General features: G+C 33.3%; 1 protein-coding gene across 2 annotated transcripts in view; it reads right to left on the bottom strand.

The window, feature by feature from the left end:
• Window positions 1-14,416, bottom strand: part of lpin1a (lipin 1a) — a 93,940-nt gene that overhangs the window by 25,252 nt on the left and 54,272 nt on the right. For both annotated transcript variants that reach the window (XM_039748924.1, XM_039748925.1), the window contains exons 6-12: window positions 13,456-13,566; window positions 12,139-12,265; window positions 8,154-8,454; window positions 5,934-6,027; window positions 3,145-3,338; window positions 1,754-1,847; window positions 247-316 (exon numbers count right to left, since the gene is read on the bottom strand). In XM_039748924.1, the coding sequence (XP_039604858.1) occupies window positions 247-316; window positions 1,754-1,847; window positions 3,145-3,338; window positions 5,934-6,027; window positions 8,154-8,454; window positions 12,139-12,265; window positions 13,456-13,566 (991 nt within the window). The remainder of the gene's footprint in view (window positions 1-246; window positions 317-1,753; window positions 1,848-3,144; window positions 3,339-5,933; window positions 6,028-8,153; window positions 8,455-12,138; window positions 12,266-13,455; window positions 13,567-14,416) is intronic.

The raw sequence follows: 14,416 nt of genomic DNA, 5'->3' as shown, positions 1-14,416 counted from the left end.
AATAAAAGTTGTCATTTTGCTTCACTTCACATTGCATCCATAATGGATAATCCTACTACTAAGGATATTTCCTGACAGTTTCTCAGCAAGAGTTGGATTAATATTTATATAACCTTACAGAAAATAAAGAAAACTTGGCAAGCATACATTTGAAGCAAAATTATATATTTTATTCATTTTTGCAGTGTCTTTTTAAATTATATAACTGCTACCACAATATATTTCAGATCATTTATATTTACTTACCTTTGGCAGTGGCTTCTGGAATGCTTGCATTGACAGCATTAAGGGAGCGGCTGTTGTCCAGTTGTAATACCTCAAAGGAGGGGAAATTACTGTTATGTATAATAAGCTGCAAGTTATCATGTTATGTGGAGATTTTTTAGCAAGGACATTACAGTATTTTAAATCTAACAATCATAATATTCACTATAAAGATAAATATGTGAATACAGTATATAATGTATACAGTGTACCTATTTTGGATGCATTAATTGGATTTAGTAATGCTTAAAAATCAGGTAGGCAACTTTCCATACATAACTTCAAAATACAAAGAATAAATACAGTAAATACTAGTTACTAAAGCCATTTGATTGATAGGGAAACAAAGGCAGACACTGCCAAGAACATATTGTGGTAATTCAGTAACAAAAAAATGAATGCTCAGAGTGAAGCATATCTGTTCCTGACAGACATATCCATTGGGAATAGAAAAAAACATTTCACCCTTACCATTTAATTCGTGCTATAATATTGTAGCATTCAATTTTTATAACTATTATAAAATTATATATTTATATTCATATTTAACTGGCATATCATTTGCAGGAAAGTGTGATTTTGTCTAATATGTTTTCAAAAAGTTCTCAAACTGCTTAAAGGATCTTGATTTTCACACAGATTTGGAGAACTGCAGACAGGGATAAACTTTCTAAAATAAATTACTCTAAAACAAAAGGTGCCCCATGAAGTTTACAAAATTTTGGTAGTTGGACAGTCAAAGTTAAGACCGAGAGAGAGAAATAGAGAACATAATATAATTAGCATGGATACATAACATAAAAGGGACAATCCAAAATGAAAGGTGGCTCACTATTTTGGAAATTGTTTGTAAACAGTGAGTTATGACTAAGCAAGGAGCCCTTAAATGCATACAAATGACACCTAAATTGTATCACTGCTCCAGGTGGCATATGTGAAGTAATCTCATGGCTGTAGAGATGATTAGGTAGGCAGCTGAATTTGGCAGACAAGGATAGTTAAAAAAAGCAAAAAAACAAACCTGCTATATAAATAAAATTAGATTATAGAATATTTTATATAAATAGTAATTAAGAATAAAAAAGTTTCAGATTAAGTAAAACATACTTATAATTTGCATTTACACAAATGAATTAAATACATTTGAACCAATTTACTTTAACAAAAGGATAAGTGTTGGTGCCTTTGTCTGTGTGTCTGTCTGGTTTCTATATCTCCATCATTCAAAAAGATTGTGCATCACAAACATTTTTAGTAATAGAATGTTTTGCATTTGTCATTCCAAAAGATAGTACATGACAATCATTAACATGGCTTTTACAGATCCCATACCAAATGACAAATAACAGAGAGACGGGCATTGCACTGGTGCACTGTAAACATTAACACTGAGGTCTACATTGATTACTTAGATTTCAACCGGCCTCAGATGGGTAGCAAAGCTAGTTACAGAATAAGTTCATAAACATTAACAACTGGACACACTTACTTGCTTCCTACTTTCACCACAAGATTTGGATCATCAATAATTGCTGGATTTTCAGAAAAGATTTGGTATGTTACTAATTTTTCTTGAAACCGTTCTGCAAAACATTAAGTTAAGGACACTGTCTTAAGACATAAACTTTGTATGCACTAACTTTTAAGATGTCTCAAATAAAAGAACTACCTTTCTTCCATGTGCGCTTTGAAAGAAGGCACAAGAAAAGTAAAAAGTACAGCTAACCCTCTATAATCATAACTTGAAATAAAAATACAGACTTAAGGCTGGAGAAAATATTGAAGAATTTGACTCCTCTCTTTTATATGCACTTTTAATTTAAGACTGAATTGGCTTCTTTTAAGAAATAATTTGCACAATTTAAAAAATGTACAGGCATCTGGCAGTTTTGTAGTGAGTAAAATAGAACTTTTCTAAGCACAATCAGACAAATTGCCTGTTTAATTCCAACTGGATCAGAGTTATTATTATATTAATCACTTTTGAGTGGCTAAATAAGGTTCATACATTTTCTCTTTTAAATATTATTTTAGTAACACTTGTTGTACAAGGAAAAGAAACTTAGATTTTAGACCTGAGCGTCAGTGTGCATGTCTAACTTATAGGACTGACAACAGATTGCACTAAAGTTAGTAGCCTCAGCAATGTAGTCTGAGCTTGTAATCATTTTGAAAGCATCAATCAGGAGTCCACCAGGAAGTGGCACCCAGCCAACAGATACAGAATAATGTTATAAAGCTGTTTTTGACTGAGCAGGCAGCCAACTGTTCTGAATGGGATCCAACAGGTAGAGAGCAGTTTCACACCCACAGTCACAGTCTTCAGCACCCAAAATTAATTAACTACACAAACATAAATCATTATTTTTCTTTGGATTGTAGCCAGGTACACATATGGATGCAAGGACAGGAGACAATTCAGACAGAATTTCATATATGTGTGAACGTCAGTATTTACTGTATATGTATTATATTAGTATTTGTTATTAAAAAGTAAAGGTGTTCCAGTTAAAATAATGTTAAAAATAATCAAGAGAAAAATTCATTTTTGAGATAAACATGAGTAAGAAAAAAACATACATATAGAACTATACTTATTATTGTGGTAAGGCTGCATTGTAACATGGTGCTCAGACACACTTTAAAAATGTTATTTTATCTGAAATTTAGCAAAGTAAGGTGTGTGTACTGTATGTAAGTGATACAATGTAAAATTCTTACAATGCTTAAAATAAACAACAACAAGATTTGTTTCAATAGCATAATAATCAATATAAATCAGTATGTGACAATTTAATTTAAAATCTTGCTCTTTTTCATTCTAATATATAATCATACTATTCTGAAGCAGTAAAAAAACTATTTTAAGTAATATTTTACCTTTAGTTATTTCTTTGTTTTCAATCAGGCCTCCACAGAGGGAAACAGCAATTGAAGGCAAATCTGCTATTTGATCAGAGAAGCTTTCAACACCACTATCCATTCCAGAACTACCAATAGACTGTGGAGACTGGTTTGCTGACCTGACACCATAATCAGAATAAGTATAATTTCTGCCAGGAACATTTGCATCACTAGAATTAAAGAAGTATAAGTTAAAAACAGTATATTTCAATGTAATATTTATAATGAAAATTTACTTAAATGTGTCCCAGGAGCATCAGGCACATGGTAGGAACCAATTATGGATAGAATGCTTTTCCATCACTAGGCCCACTCCTGCATATAACCCAAACTCAAAATGAAAACAGTTTAGTATCACTTTATAACACATAATATGGGGATGGTGTGGGGATGGGTTTACCAGAGTATACACAGAAAAACTATGCAGGCACAGAGACAATGGGCTCCTGAAGTCATCTGGCCTTTATTTTATATGATGAACAATGTCTCACTGTGCTTTACATATACTGATACAGTATAATAGTTTACAAGTATTTCTTAATATTTGGGACCAGACAGGTGGAAGAACATGATTAGAATCACCTGGGGAGTTAAAGGCAAGGGTTGAACAAGCAAACCTCATATTTAAGAGTGAAAAATTAGACTGTGGACTAAACTGCCTCATTATAATTCAAGGCTAGACAAGACTGTTACACCAATATTAGCAACTAAGACAGGAAGGTGTTATGTATTGTTAAACACTAATGACAAATTAAAAAACATCTGTAGTATGGCAACACATTTTAAAAGCTCAAACTAAACCCTAGCAACAAAATGGAAATTTAGAATCCATCTATTAAACACAACAGCAATATTTAAGTTGACAAATGTGTCATTTTTATTTTAACAAAATCCACTGAGCAAAAGTTGATTTACTTTTTTAATAAAGCACAAAGAAATTCAATGCATTTGTAAAAGTTGTCAAATGGGAGTGAGAACTAAGTTTAACATGACAATGGAGAAAACTGTTATACAGCCTTTTGTTATTTGCAAGGAACACAGATGTCACAAAAGAAATAGTTTACAGATCTTGAATTGAAAAGGCAGCAAAGGATAGAAACAGAACTTAGGGAAGTCATAAGATTTTAGAGATTTACTCATCATGGTGGCAAAGCTGGTTAAGTATACTGGTTGCACTTAACCACAGCAATTATTTTATCCAGGAAAGAGAAAATAGCCACCTAGGAATAAAACATACATTCTCCTCCAAGAAGACAACAGAGAAGGTGACCTGGTAGGAACCTTGAGTGCCTGACTCTTCTTATAGAAATAGGGACAGATCACCAATGTTTAGCATGTGAATACAGTACAGTACATTGGGGCTGACACAGATCCATCTCAGGAGAATAGGTATTATAATACCCTTTTAAGCTCATCAGATTGCAAAATACAGTGACTGAGTAGAAGAAGTGGGACAGTGTTTTCTTTCAGGTGTAATCAACACCTGGGTGGGAGGAGGTATTCAGCGATTAATTCCAGTCAGTCAGTCAGTCATTGTCCAACCCGCTATATCCTAACACAGGGTCACGGGGATCTGCTGGAGCCAATCCCAGCCAACACAAGGCGCAAGGCAGAAACAAACCCTGGGCAGGGTGCCTAACACACACACACTAGGGACAATTTAGGATCGCCAATGCACCCAACCTGCATGTCTCTGGACTGTGGGAGGAAACAGGATCAGACATGGGGAGAACATGCAAACTCCACGCAGGGAGGACCTGGGAAGTGAACCCAGGTCTCCTTACTGCGAGGCAGCAGCGCTACCACTGCACCACCGTGCCACCCCTAGATTAATTCCAATTCAGGAAAATTAAACAAAAGAGAACAGTCACTGTTTACAAGGAGCGGAAAATTTATAGGTGAAAAACAAGCCTAAGTTCTAATACTAGAGAGGATACCCACAAAGAGAAACCAATAACCAAAGTGCAAAAATGACATCATAACAAAAAAAAAAGAAAATCCAGAAATCCTAACTAAAAATAAAAATAATAACTTGAGTTTCTTTACCATTAATGACTGTCCCACAATATTTTGATTACAAATGATATTCAAAATTAGGATACAAACTGCTTCATGGTGTCATCTTAAAAGAGTGGCAGTAAGATGGCATCACAAGGTCTACAACCACGTGACTAGCAACAGGGTCATTAATAACAAAACATAATATCACCCACAAAACAACATACAAAACTGTGGCCACCATAAGAAAAAACAAAATGGTACTACAATGATGTTTCTGTAATAACACTAGAATAAATGAATAACAAAAAAAAAGAAATGTTTAAAAATTCCAAAAATGCAATAAAACAAAACTGAATGTCAGACTACTTTACAATAAGCCTGTCAATTCTTTTTCACAACGAGTGAAGCTTGAATGCTCGGAAATACTTGAAAAGGACATTTTAATGATGGTGTTATTGCTTGGGCAGATTAATGTTGTGGGCTTTCTGTGACTGACGTTGTGGGCGTTCCGTGATGTTTGGGCATTCCGTGACTGACGACATAGGTATTGCAGCCTGCAGCTGCACTCTGTTGAGCTAGTGAGCAATGCACCTGTGTATTTTAGGTATTTCTTGGAATCATTCTGAACTGATCAATGGCTAAACTGATTTTCACTGACAACAACAAGGATTTCAGAAACTGATATATTAAGGTAAAATTTATTGCGGCGGTACCTTTCCTCTCAGTTATAATATAAAGCATCTGTATTACAAAAATATGCAAACCTTTTTGGGAAATACAATGCTGCAACTTCAGGCTCCATTTCAGTAATATCATCCAAGTATACTCCATCAGCTCCTAGATGACGACTTCTTTTATCTAAAAGAATTATAATAAACATTATTTAAGTGGTTTTACAAGTGCAATGCATGTCCAGTATAAGAAGGCTAAATATGCATTTTCCAACATTCTATAAAAATTGAGGATGTAAACTATTACTTTAGTATTTCTGGTACAAGGGTCTCTTATAACCCTTGTTTCAGAAGGTGTAACATACAAGGAAGCAGGACAGTAAGACCAAAATGAAGAACTTCCTGGGTAAAGGTGTAGGTTTCCTGCACATGCATAACAGAGCAAGCATATACAGTATAAGACAACAAGCCCATGGGATGTTTGATATGTTTAGTTAACTTAAAAGTTTACAATATGAAGCACAACTCAACTAAATGGAAATTGAAACAAAGTAATAAAATAATCTTGGATTTGGAACAAACCAAATGGACTATGATTGTGAAATTGCCTTAAACTGCAGACCTCCATTAACTGTAGTATAATATTTGTAAAAAGGTTAAGTAATGATAATTTCCACTTCATTTATTTGAAGGAACAAATCAATACTATGTAATGAAAATAAAGTCACATTAACAATCCTTTCATTCATTTTAGTTCAAAACAAGGATCTAAGGATGCATAGCTCATCCAAGAAGCACTGGGCCTAAAATAGTAAACAACCCTGACTTCAGTCCACCATAGCACATACCTTTGATTACACTCACTCACTCAAACTGGGCCAGTTTAGAGATACTGTCTATTTATCACAGAAGTGTTTGGAATGAGGAAGGACATTCAAGTTCACAAGGAAAATATCCATTTATATCTAAAGAATGTCTAGACTTTACACAGACTGTGGGAGGGCAGTGTAACAGGCCAAAAATTAAACACTAAATGTTTTGGTAGAAAATAAATATTCACACACTCATCTGAGTCAATCACAATGTGACCTTGCCCATGTGGTTCTAAAATAAAATAAATATATTTTTTAATTTATCCTTCCATCTTAATGGACGAAAAAATAATCAATTTTCACTTCTACTTTTACTGGTGATGGTCAAGGCTGTTCTAGACAAACATCAGGCCACTTTATCCTTAATGAATAAACTTCACCTTCTACAGGAAAGTTCCCAGACACTTTCAGACCAGAAAGAAAATATAATCCCTCCAGTGCATCTGGGATCTATTCCTAGATCTTCTCCCAGGGGACTGTGTTTGGTGAAACTCCTAAGGCCTGGAGGTACCCAACTATATGCTTAAACCATCTAAACTGGCTCTTCTTAATCCAAAAAAGTTCTACTCCAAATTCATCCGTTATTGCTGAGCTACACATTATTACCACAGACTGCAAGCCCAGCAAGGAACCTCACCTTGATCACATGTATTCACAATCTCACTCTTTCATTTACCATAGCATAACTGACTTTAAGAATGTGGGCTGACATTTAAATCCTAAGTGCCATCCTAAGATAATGTTGTGCCAGTTTTGTTTAGTTTCATGACCACCTCTAACTTTACCTGTGAACAAGACCTCAGGTTACTCAAACTACTTCCCTGCTTACCCTTTAACTGCAGAATGCAAGCCACACTTTTATGGAAAAGGTCCAAAATCTCAGATTTGGAAAGGGTAACAGTAGGGTTACAACAACAGGGTTTTATTTTTAAACAACAGGGTTTTATTTTTGGACTGACTGAGAATATGATAGGCAACAACTGATGTCATATGCTCCTGACCCCTAGTCCCACCCCTTCTGGGTAAAAGAACAACATGGATCAGAAGTGGGTTTTCAGTTTTTTGGTCTCCTCATTACAGAATCCCTCACAATAAGAAGCATTAAATTTCAAAATGCAGTTGCAATAGCAAACATTTTTCTTACCCCCTGCAATTAAACAGGGTTTCTACTTAAAATTCCAACAGTTTGGGGTGTGGTTTATCTTGTGCTTCAACAGCACAAATATTGTCAGATAGGCCCATTTCAATTTGTAACATATTAACATACAACTCTGTCTGTAAACATTTACTTTTAGCAATTTTCTAGCATCTCAAGCTAATTATGGAATGGCATATTTTGCACACACTCTGAATTGTATTCTTTTCATAAGTTGAGCAGTTCAACATAGTATTTTTTTTTTCTTTCTCAAAATGCAATAATATGAGAATATTTAATTGGTACCTTTCTTCTTTGAAGGAGACTCCATTTTACTGCCTGGCCGTGGTTGAGTTTCATATTGAAGTTGCTCTACCTCCTCTGGCAGCTCAGGTGACATAGGCACCTCTAAATCAGTCCGAAATGTGCTTCCTGGGTATACCTCTGGCACCCTCATTGATGCTACTGTTTCAAAAACTGATGGGGAAGATGTTGATCCCTTTACATATTCAGAAGCTGAACAGCTGGAAATAACACGGAAGTGTGTATTTTCTGAAACAGGTATATTAACCACACTGGATTGCTCAGCTTTTGGCAAAATTAAAGGCTGAAGAAAAAAAAAAGCAAATGTAATTTCTTCAAATTTCAATATCTTGTAACTTTATGTTGAAGTATGCATCAAGAGAAATATAGACACTGAATTAATGTTTGTAATTATTCAACAGCTTAATGCGAAGAGGCTAAAATGGAATGACATGGTAATAAGGTATCATAAAATTATACACTGCAAGACTTTCAGTTCAATTCCCTGCAAAGATGTACTGTTTAAACTACAGCCCATTATGTAACCTTACAAAGGTTAAACTGCAGAAATATAAATACATCTGTAGTTTGCACTTCTGATTTTCATAGGTGGAGCATTCAAGCAGTGAAATGACCAGCTTTTAAACCAGAATGCTGCTATTTCTGTCACTGACTTGGGCTTACTGGGTCACCCTGAACAAGTAACACAACATGCCTATTATATCAAGAAATGTACAAAATTGTACATTTTTTGATATAATACCATAACAATCCATAAAAGAAAGCAAGCATCATAATACTATATCTAATCAAACCCTGGTGAAGGCTCAACATCCAAGACATGTTTCTAAACTTCACTTTTTTCAGTTAGGAGTTAACTTTCATGTATTTCTTTTTTTCTAAGAGTAATTTAATGATAATTAAGCTTTATTCTGTAAGTATGAAACTGATGGAGAATAAAATCTGGATTTTTTTTAAACTACCAATTTTTTAAATTAAGTTTTATTTTGCTCAAATGAACCAGGATAAACTATAAAGGAACTAATTTACAAAGACATTTACAGGACCCTTAAGGCAATTTAACTACAGGGGCCAATTACATTGAAAACATCCCCTGTTATACATTATTCCTGTACTATACCAGTAATTTAACACTTTTGGTTATAATGTAATATTAAAAAGAAACTGAAAGCATTAAGGATACTCAAAAGATCAAAGCTTTTGAGCAGAGTCATCAATCACAAGGATAGTTAGCCGATCACATGTGTTTAATGTCAGATGGTGTGGAGCCTCACTTGGGATTTCAACATAAACAATGGCCTGTCTGAAGGAATGGAGAGAAATGACATATGAAGGGGTGTCAGAGACCAAGACACATCATAAAGAGAGAAAGAGTGACCATCTCATCTGAATGTTGGATCATTGGATCACATTGATTGCTCAATTGATAGCTTGATATTGCTGATTTTCAGTAAATGTCTTCCACGACTAAATATATCCAAACTTTGTTATCATTTTTATTTTCTATTATACTGTACTTTCTTTTGTTGGTACTATTATACTTTAAAAAATACCACGTTGCTTTCATATTTGTATATTCTGTCTTTATATCTACAGTGATTGATGTAATAAGATACATTCTGGTGCAGGGAAGACTGCTTTTTGCTCATTGCTGAATGGTTCATCATGGTTGAGAGGCCCCACCTAAAGAGGAAGAGCAAGTGCGGTAGAAGTAAGAAATCTTTAGTTGGTATGTTGCATATGACCAAAAGATGTACAAGTCTTCATGTGTCTCAGGTACACACATTATGTTTGTTTATGCTTGTGATACTGACCACTTATGTGGAGTACTTTGGCATCACTTTTATGTGCGTATATGGATGGTATCCTATGTCAAATATTACAGAAATTTGTGAATATTGTAGAAGCTGTTTGTGTGGGGTGGGGAGGTCCTATATGAAATACTACAGAGTGACTGGCAGTTAGACATCATTCATACATATTGTAGTTGCGTGAATAGGATCATTATGTGTATGCAGTATTTGTGTGTGTTAATCTTAAGTTACGAGAGCAGACCAACCCAGTAACAAACCTGGTAAGTCTCACTCATCCCTCGATAATACACTGGCCTATAGTTCTCTGATTCATTAGAGCCGTTATCCACATTTTCAAGATCATGTTGTGCATGCAGGGGAGTAGCCAGCCTCCCAGGTGTGGTGGGTCATTTTTCCAAAAAGATGGATTTTTTTAATTAGCTTACTATTTTGTTTATTTTCAGTAGATGTTATACTGTATATCTCCCTGGCCTAAGAATTTCTTGTTGAAAGGTTGAAATAAACACAGATACAAGATACCATTTTTGAAACCTGACATTATTATTAATAGAACAGCTTTGTCTCTCATTCTAATTTTTAAAACAGTATTAAATTAGTGTTCATTTCAAAGCAAAATTGTTTTGTTTGCAAATGAACTACATTAATAAAATCTTGTTAAATTCAGTAACTATAAAATAGAATGCAATATTTGATAATACTAAACACTAATACTAGCTATCAGAAATGCCACAATTGCATTTTGTTCAGTTTAAATAATGTAATTCTTCATTTGACTTTTGCAGGTTTTATTTAATAATTACCTTATTGTTATGGCTGTTTGCATTTGATAGTTGATCTTTTCAGAGGGACACATTTCAAAAGTGCCTATTATTTATTAAAAAGGCCTCTATTAAGCTGTTTTTGTCACCTATCAATCAATCAATCAATCTCTTTTATACCCTGTTGTGATTTTTCAAAATGTAATGGTTTATTTATATATATATATATATATATATATATATATATATATATATATATATATATATATATATATATATATATATGCTCTTTTTATGTAATTATGTATTTCATAATTGCCTTTTCATGTATCTCATTCTGGTACAAATTGAGTTCCATACACTTCTGACAATTGTGATTGCCAGCCTAATTTAATATACCTCATTCTAGTATTTCAATGTTTCTTCTGAACTGTGAGGGACACACAACCAAATTTTATCAACTCACAGTCACAATAGTGGCAAGCTCTTATTTAAACTAACAAAATATTAGCAGATGTTAAATAATACACTCCTCAAATAAAGGCAACCCAATTGAGCTGGCTAATTAGAGGACTTTATAGCTACAGTAATAACGTATTGCAGAATATGAAAAGACTAGTTGAACGCCCTACCTTGTGTTCTTGATTTTTGGAATAGCTGTTCTGTTCTGGGACAATTGTTTCTTTTTTTCTTGCTCCTCTCACCCCATTTTGAAAAGCTACTGGTTGCTCCATAAGGGACCATCATGGGTAAAGCACCTGATTCTTGCTGGGTATACCTTTTTCAGCATGTATGTGTAGCAGTTTTCATTTATGTATTTAATTTGTATATTGTGTATCTTTTAATAACATGTAATAATATGTAAAGGGTATTTTGCAAACACTATGCGCTTATTATGTTTAATTTTTTTGGAACACTAGCATGTGGGGTAGGTCAAATAAAATGAATCACTCAATCCAAATGTAACTTCGCACAGTTGCAAAATTTATAAAATTGTAGATTTTGAACATAATTGCACAAGAAGATTTTCCTCTACAAGAGGTGATTTTGCATTTTTCTGCACATTGACCTGGAATATTTTATTTCTAAAAATCACATCTTTAGGCACAGAAAGTCACAAGCCTTACAAAGGGACTCGGTTTTGTATAGTTTTGCCAAAGTGGCTGTAAATATTACCTACCACATAATTTTGTGAAATGATTTATTTTCAAAAACAAAAAAAAGAGATTGATACTGATTGTAAAAAAAGAATTTAATGACTACAAAAAAGTCATGCTTTTTTAGCTATAGTAACAATCTGTACGTGTCAAATTCTTACATAAATTAACAAAACCCAAATGTATTTTGCAAGAAACAATCACTCCCAACAGAAAATGAAAGTGTGAGATTAGTTACCTTTTCCTCTTGTGGAAGTTCCCCCCAGGCCCACTGCATATTGGGTATGTCTTGATTTAGTTTTTCTGCAGATTTAGTAACAAGCTCAGAGTCACTTTTTGGAGTTGAGGGACGGGATGCACCACAACTGAAAATATAAACAGACAAAAAAATATACGCAAAGATTTTTAAAAAAACTTTACAACGAGAACATTATATTCAAATCTGTTAGCATTTCCTTGTTAAACATATTTTACTTATGTTCATACTCTTGAAGAGATATTGAATGGCAAAGTTATTATCCAAATTTAAACAAACATGTAAGAAAATGTAGATGATGTAACAGTACAGACTTCTATTCAATCATTTGGGCATTTAGAAAAAAAATTATGAGACATCCAATCTTTAAAAAACATCAAAAATAAAAAAAATACCCAAGCTCAATTGCCATTACAAGGCAAGTTTAAAAATAGTCATAGAGTACGTAATTCTGGGACATTATCTAACTAAATGCAGCACAGCTCTGGTGTTACAATGTTTTTATATGATATAGATATTGGGCATAAAGACAATGCAAAAGCATAACAATTGTTTGTCTCAAAACCAGAAGTACTAAAACAAAATATGTGAAAGAAGGTATGTAGTGTGACATAAATATTTTATTATAGTGGTAAAACAAACCTCACTAAAGTAATGAGTTGTAACAAACATAATAAGAGCAGATATTTAGATGACACTTGTAAGCTCAAAAAGTAAGACAGGTATTAATACAATTAAAAGATGTGCCACATGTTAGAGTATTTCCAGATTACACTACCAATGACTCATTTATTCTTAATAAAAATATAATGCATTTAAAATGAACATATTGATAATGTCAAAACACAGTATTCTTAAAATCATCTTTTAATACAATTCTTTATTATCAGAATAATAATTATAATATCTGCGGTGTTCTGGCGCCCTACCCTGGGACTTGTTCCTGCTTTGCGACCTGTGCTGGCTGGGAGTGGTTCCAGCAGACACCCCGTGACCCTGTGTTAGGATATAGAGGCTTGAATAATGACTGATTTCCAATTATAATATGGAAAAGTACGAAAAGGATCATTATGCTCACAATAAAAATGTTTTCATTAATTATTAAATCGATATATTTTGTTCTTTCTTAGCACAAACAGTCATTTAACAACAAACATTTTTGACTTCTAAATTGAACTGTATGTCTAAACCCAAATATTTAGTATATCATGATACCCAGTATTTAGTAGATAGCCTGTAATACAAAATATGACTTTAGGTTCGATGTTGGTCATTGCACATATAATGTAAATAGTATACCTGTTTGACGACTTAAAGAATGAAGATTCTTGTGGGCAAGAAACAGACAATCCTTCATTGCCAAGAACCGAAATAAAATGGGAAGTGCCTTTGCCATCTATGTCCTTACTGCTATAATACAGCACATAAAAAACACAAAAGTTGTATGTTAAAACACTTGGTTTCAAATCTTCATTGTGTGATTAAGTGACAGTCAAGAGAAGAAATAAGAATACAAGAGTTACTGTATGTACACAAATACTTCAAGAACAAAAAAATGATCTATTGTTGTAGGATTAGCTGCTTGAAAGGCAACATCTACTAATTAAACAGAACCATACAATTTACTGTATTTTTTATATGATTATAATATGACTTAGCCAACTTACTGTAAAACGGCAGAAAATAAAAAAAACCAAACATAAACCAATTTATAATAAATCAGAGCACAGAATGTCTGCTGTTAAGGTTTTTTCGCTATTACTTAAACAAATATGAGTCTCTATAACAAATGCTATTGATGATGTGCACGTATTTTGTTATTCTGTAAGAATATAAATTACAAGTGTGCTACATGTTGTGTAATTTCTTTTTTTTTCATAAATCATTCTCAATATCAAAGATAAGGCTTTTGGTAATAATTGTTTTATTTGATATTTTACTTTATGTACAGTATAGGTATTTCACAAACACTTACTTACCAGGGTTTTTATAACCTCTTACATGCTCTTATTAAAATAAAAAAAATAATTCCAGCTCAATTTGAATTTGCTAGTTAATTTCTGAACATTTTCCAAAAACAGAAATCCAGAGTGTATTGGTCAAAACTGAGCCTTTAAAAGATTACCTCACTTATATTTCAACATTACACAGGTAGTTTTTATAAATGTATATGTTCAAGAGAAGTTTCCACTCTACCATCAGGTGTTTTACATTTACCAAGGTATTTATAATGATAGTCAATACTTGTAAATAATTGGAC

The sequence above is a fragment of the Polypterus senegalus genome, chromosome 3 (genome assembly GCF_016835505.1).
Source record: "Polypterus senegalus isolate Bchr_013 chromosome 3, ASM1683550v1, whole genome shotgun sequence".
Classification (NCBI taxonomy): Eukaryota; Metazoa; Chordata; class Cladistia; order Polypteriformes; family Polypteridae; genus Polypterus; species Polypterus senegalus.
The sequence above is the reverse complement of the archived record's forward strand: the minus strand, read 5'-3'. Positions and strand labels throughout refer to the sequence as shown.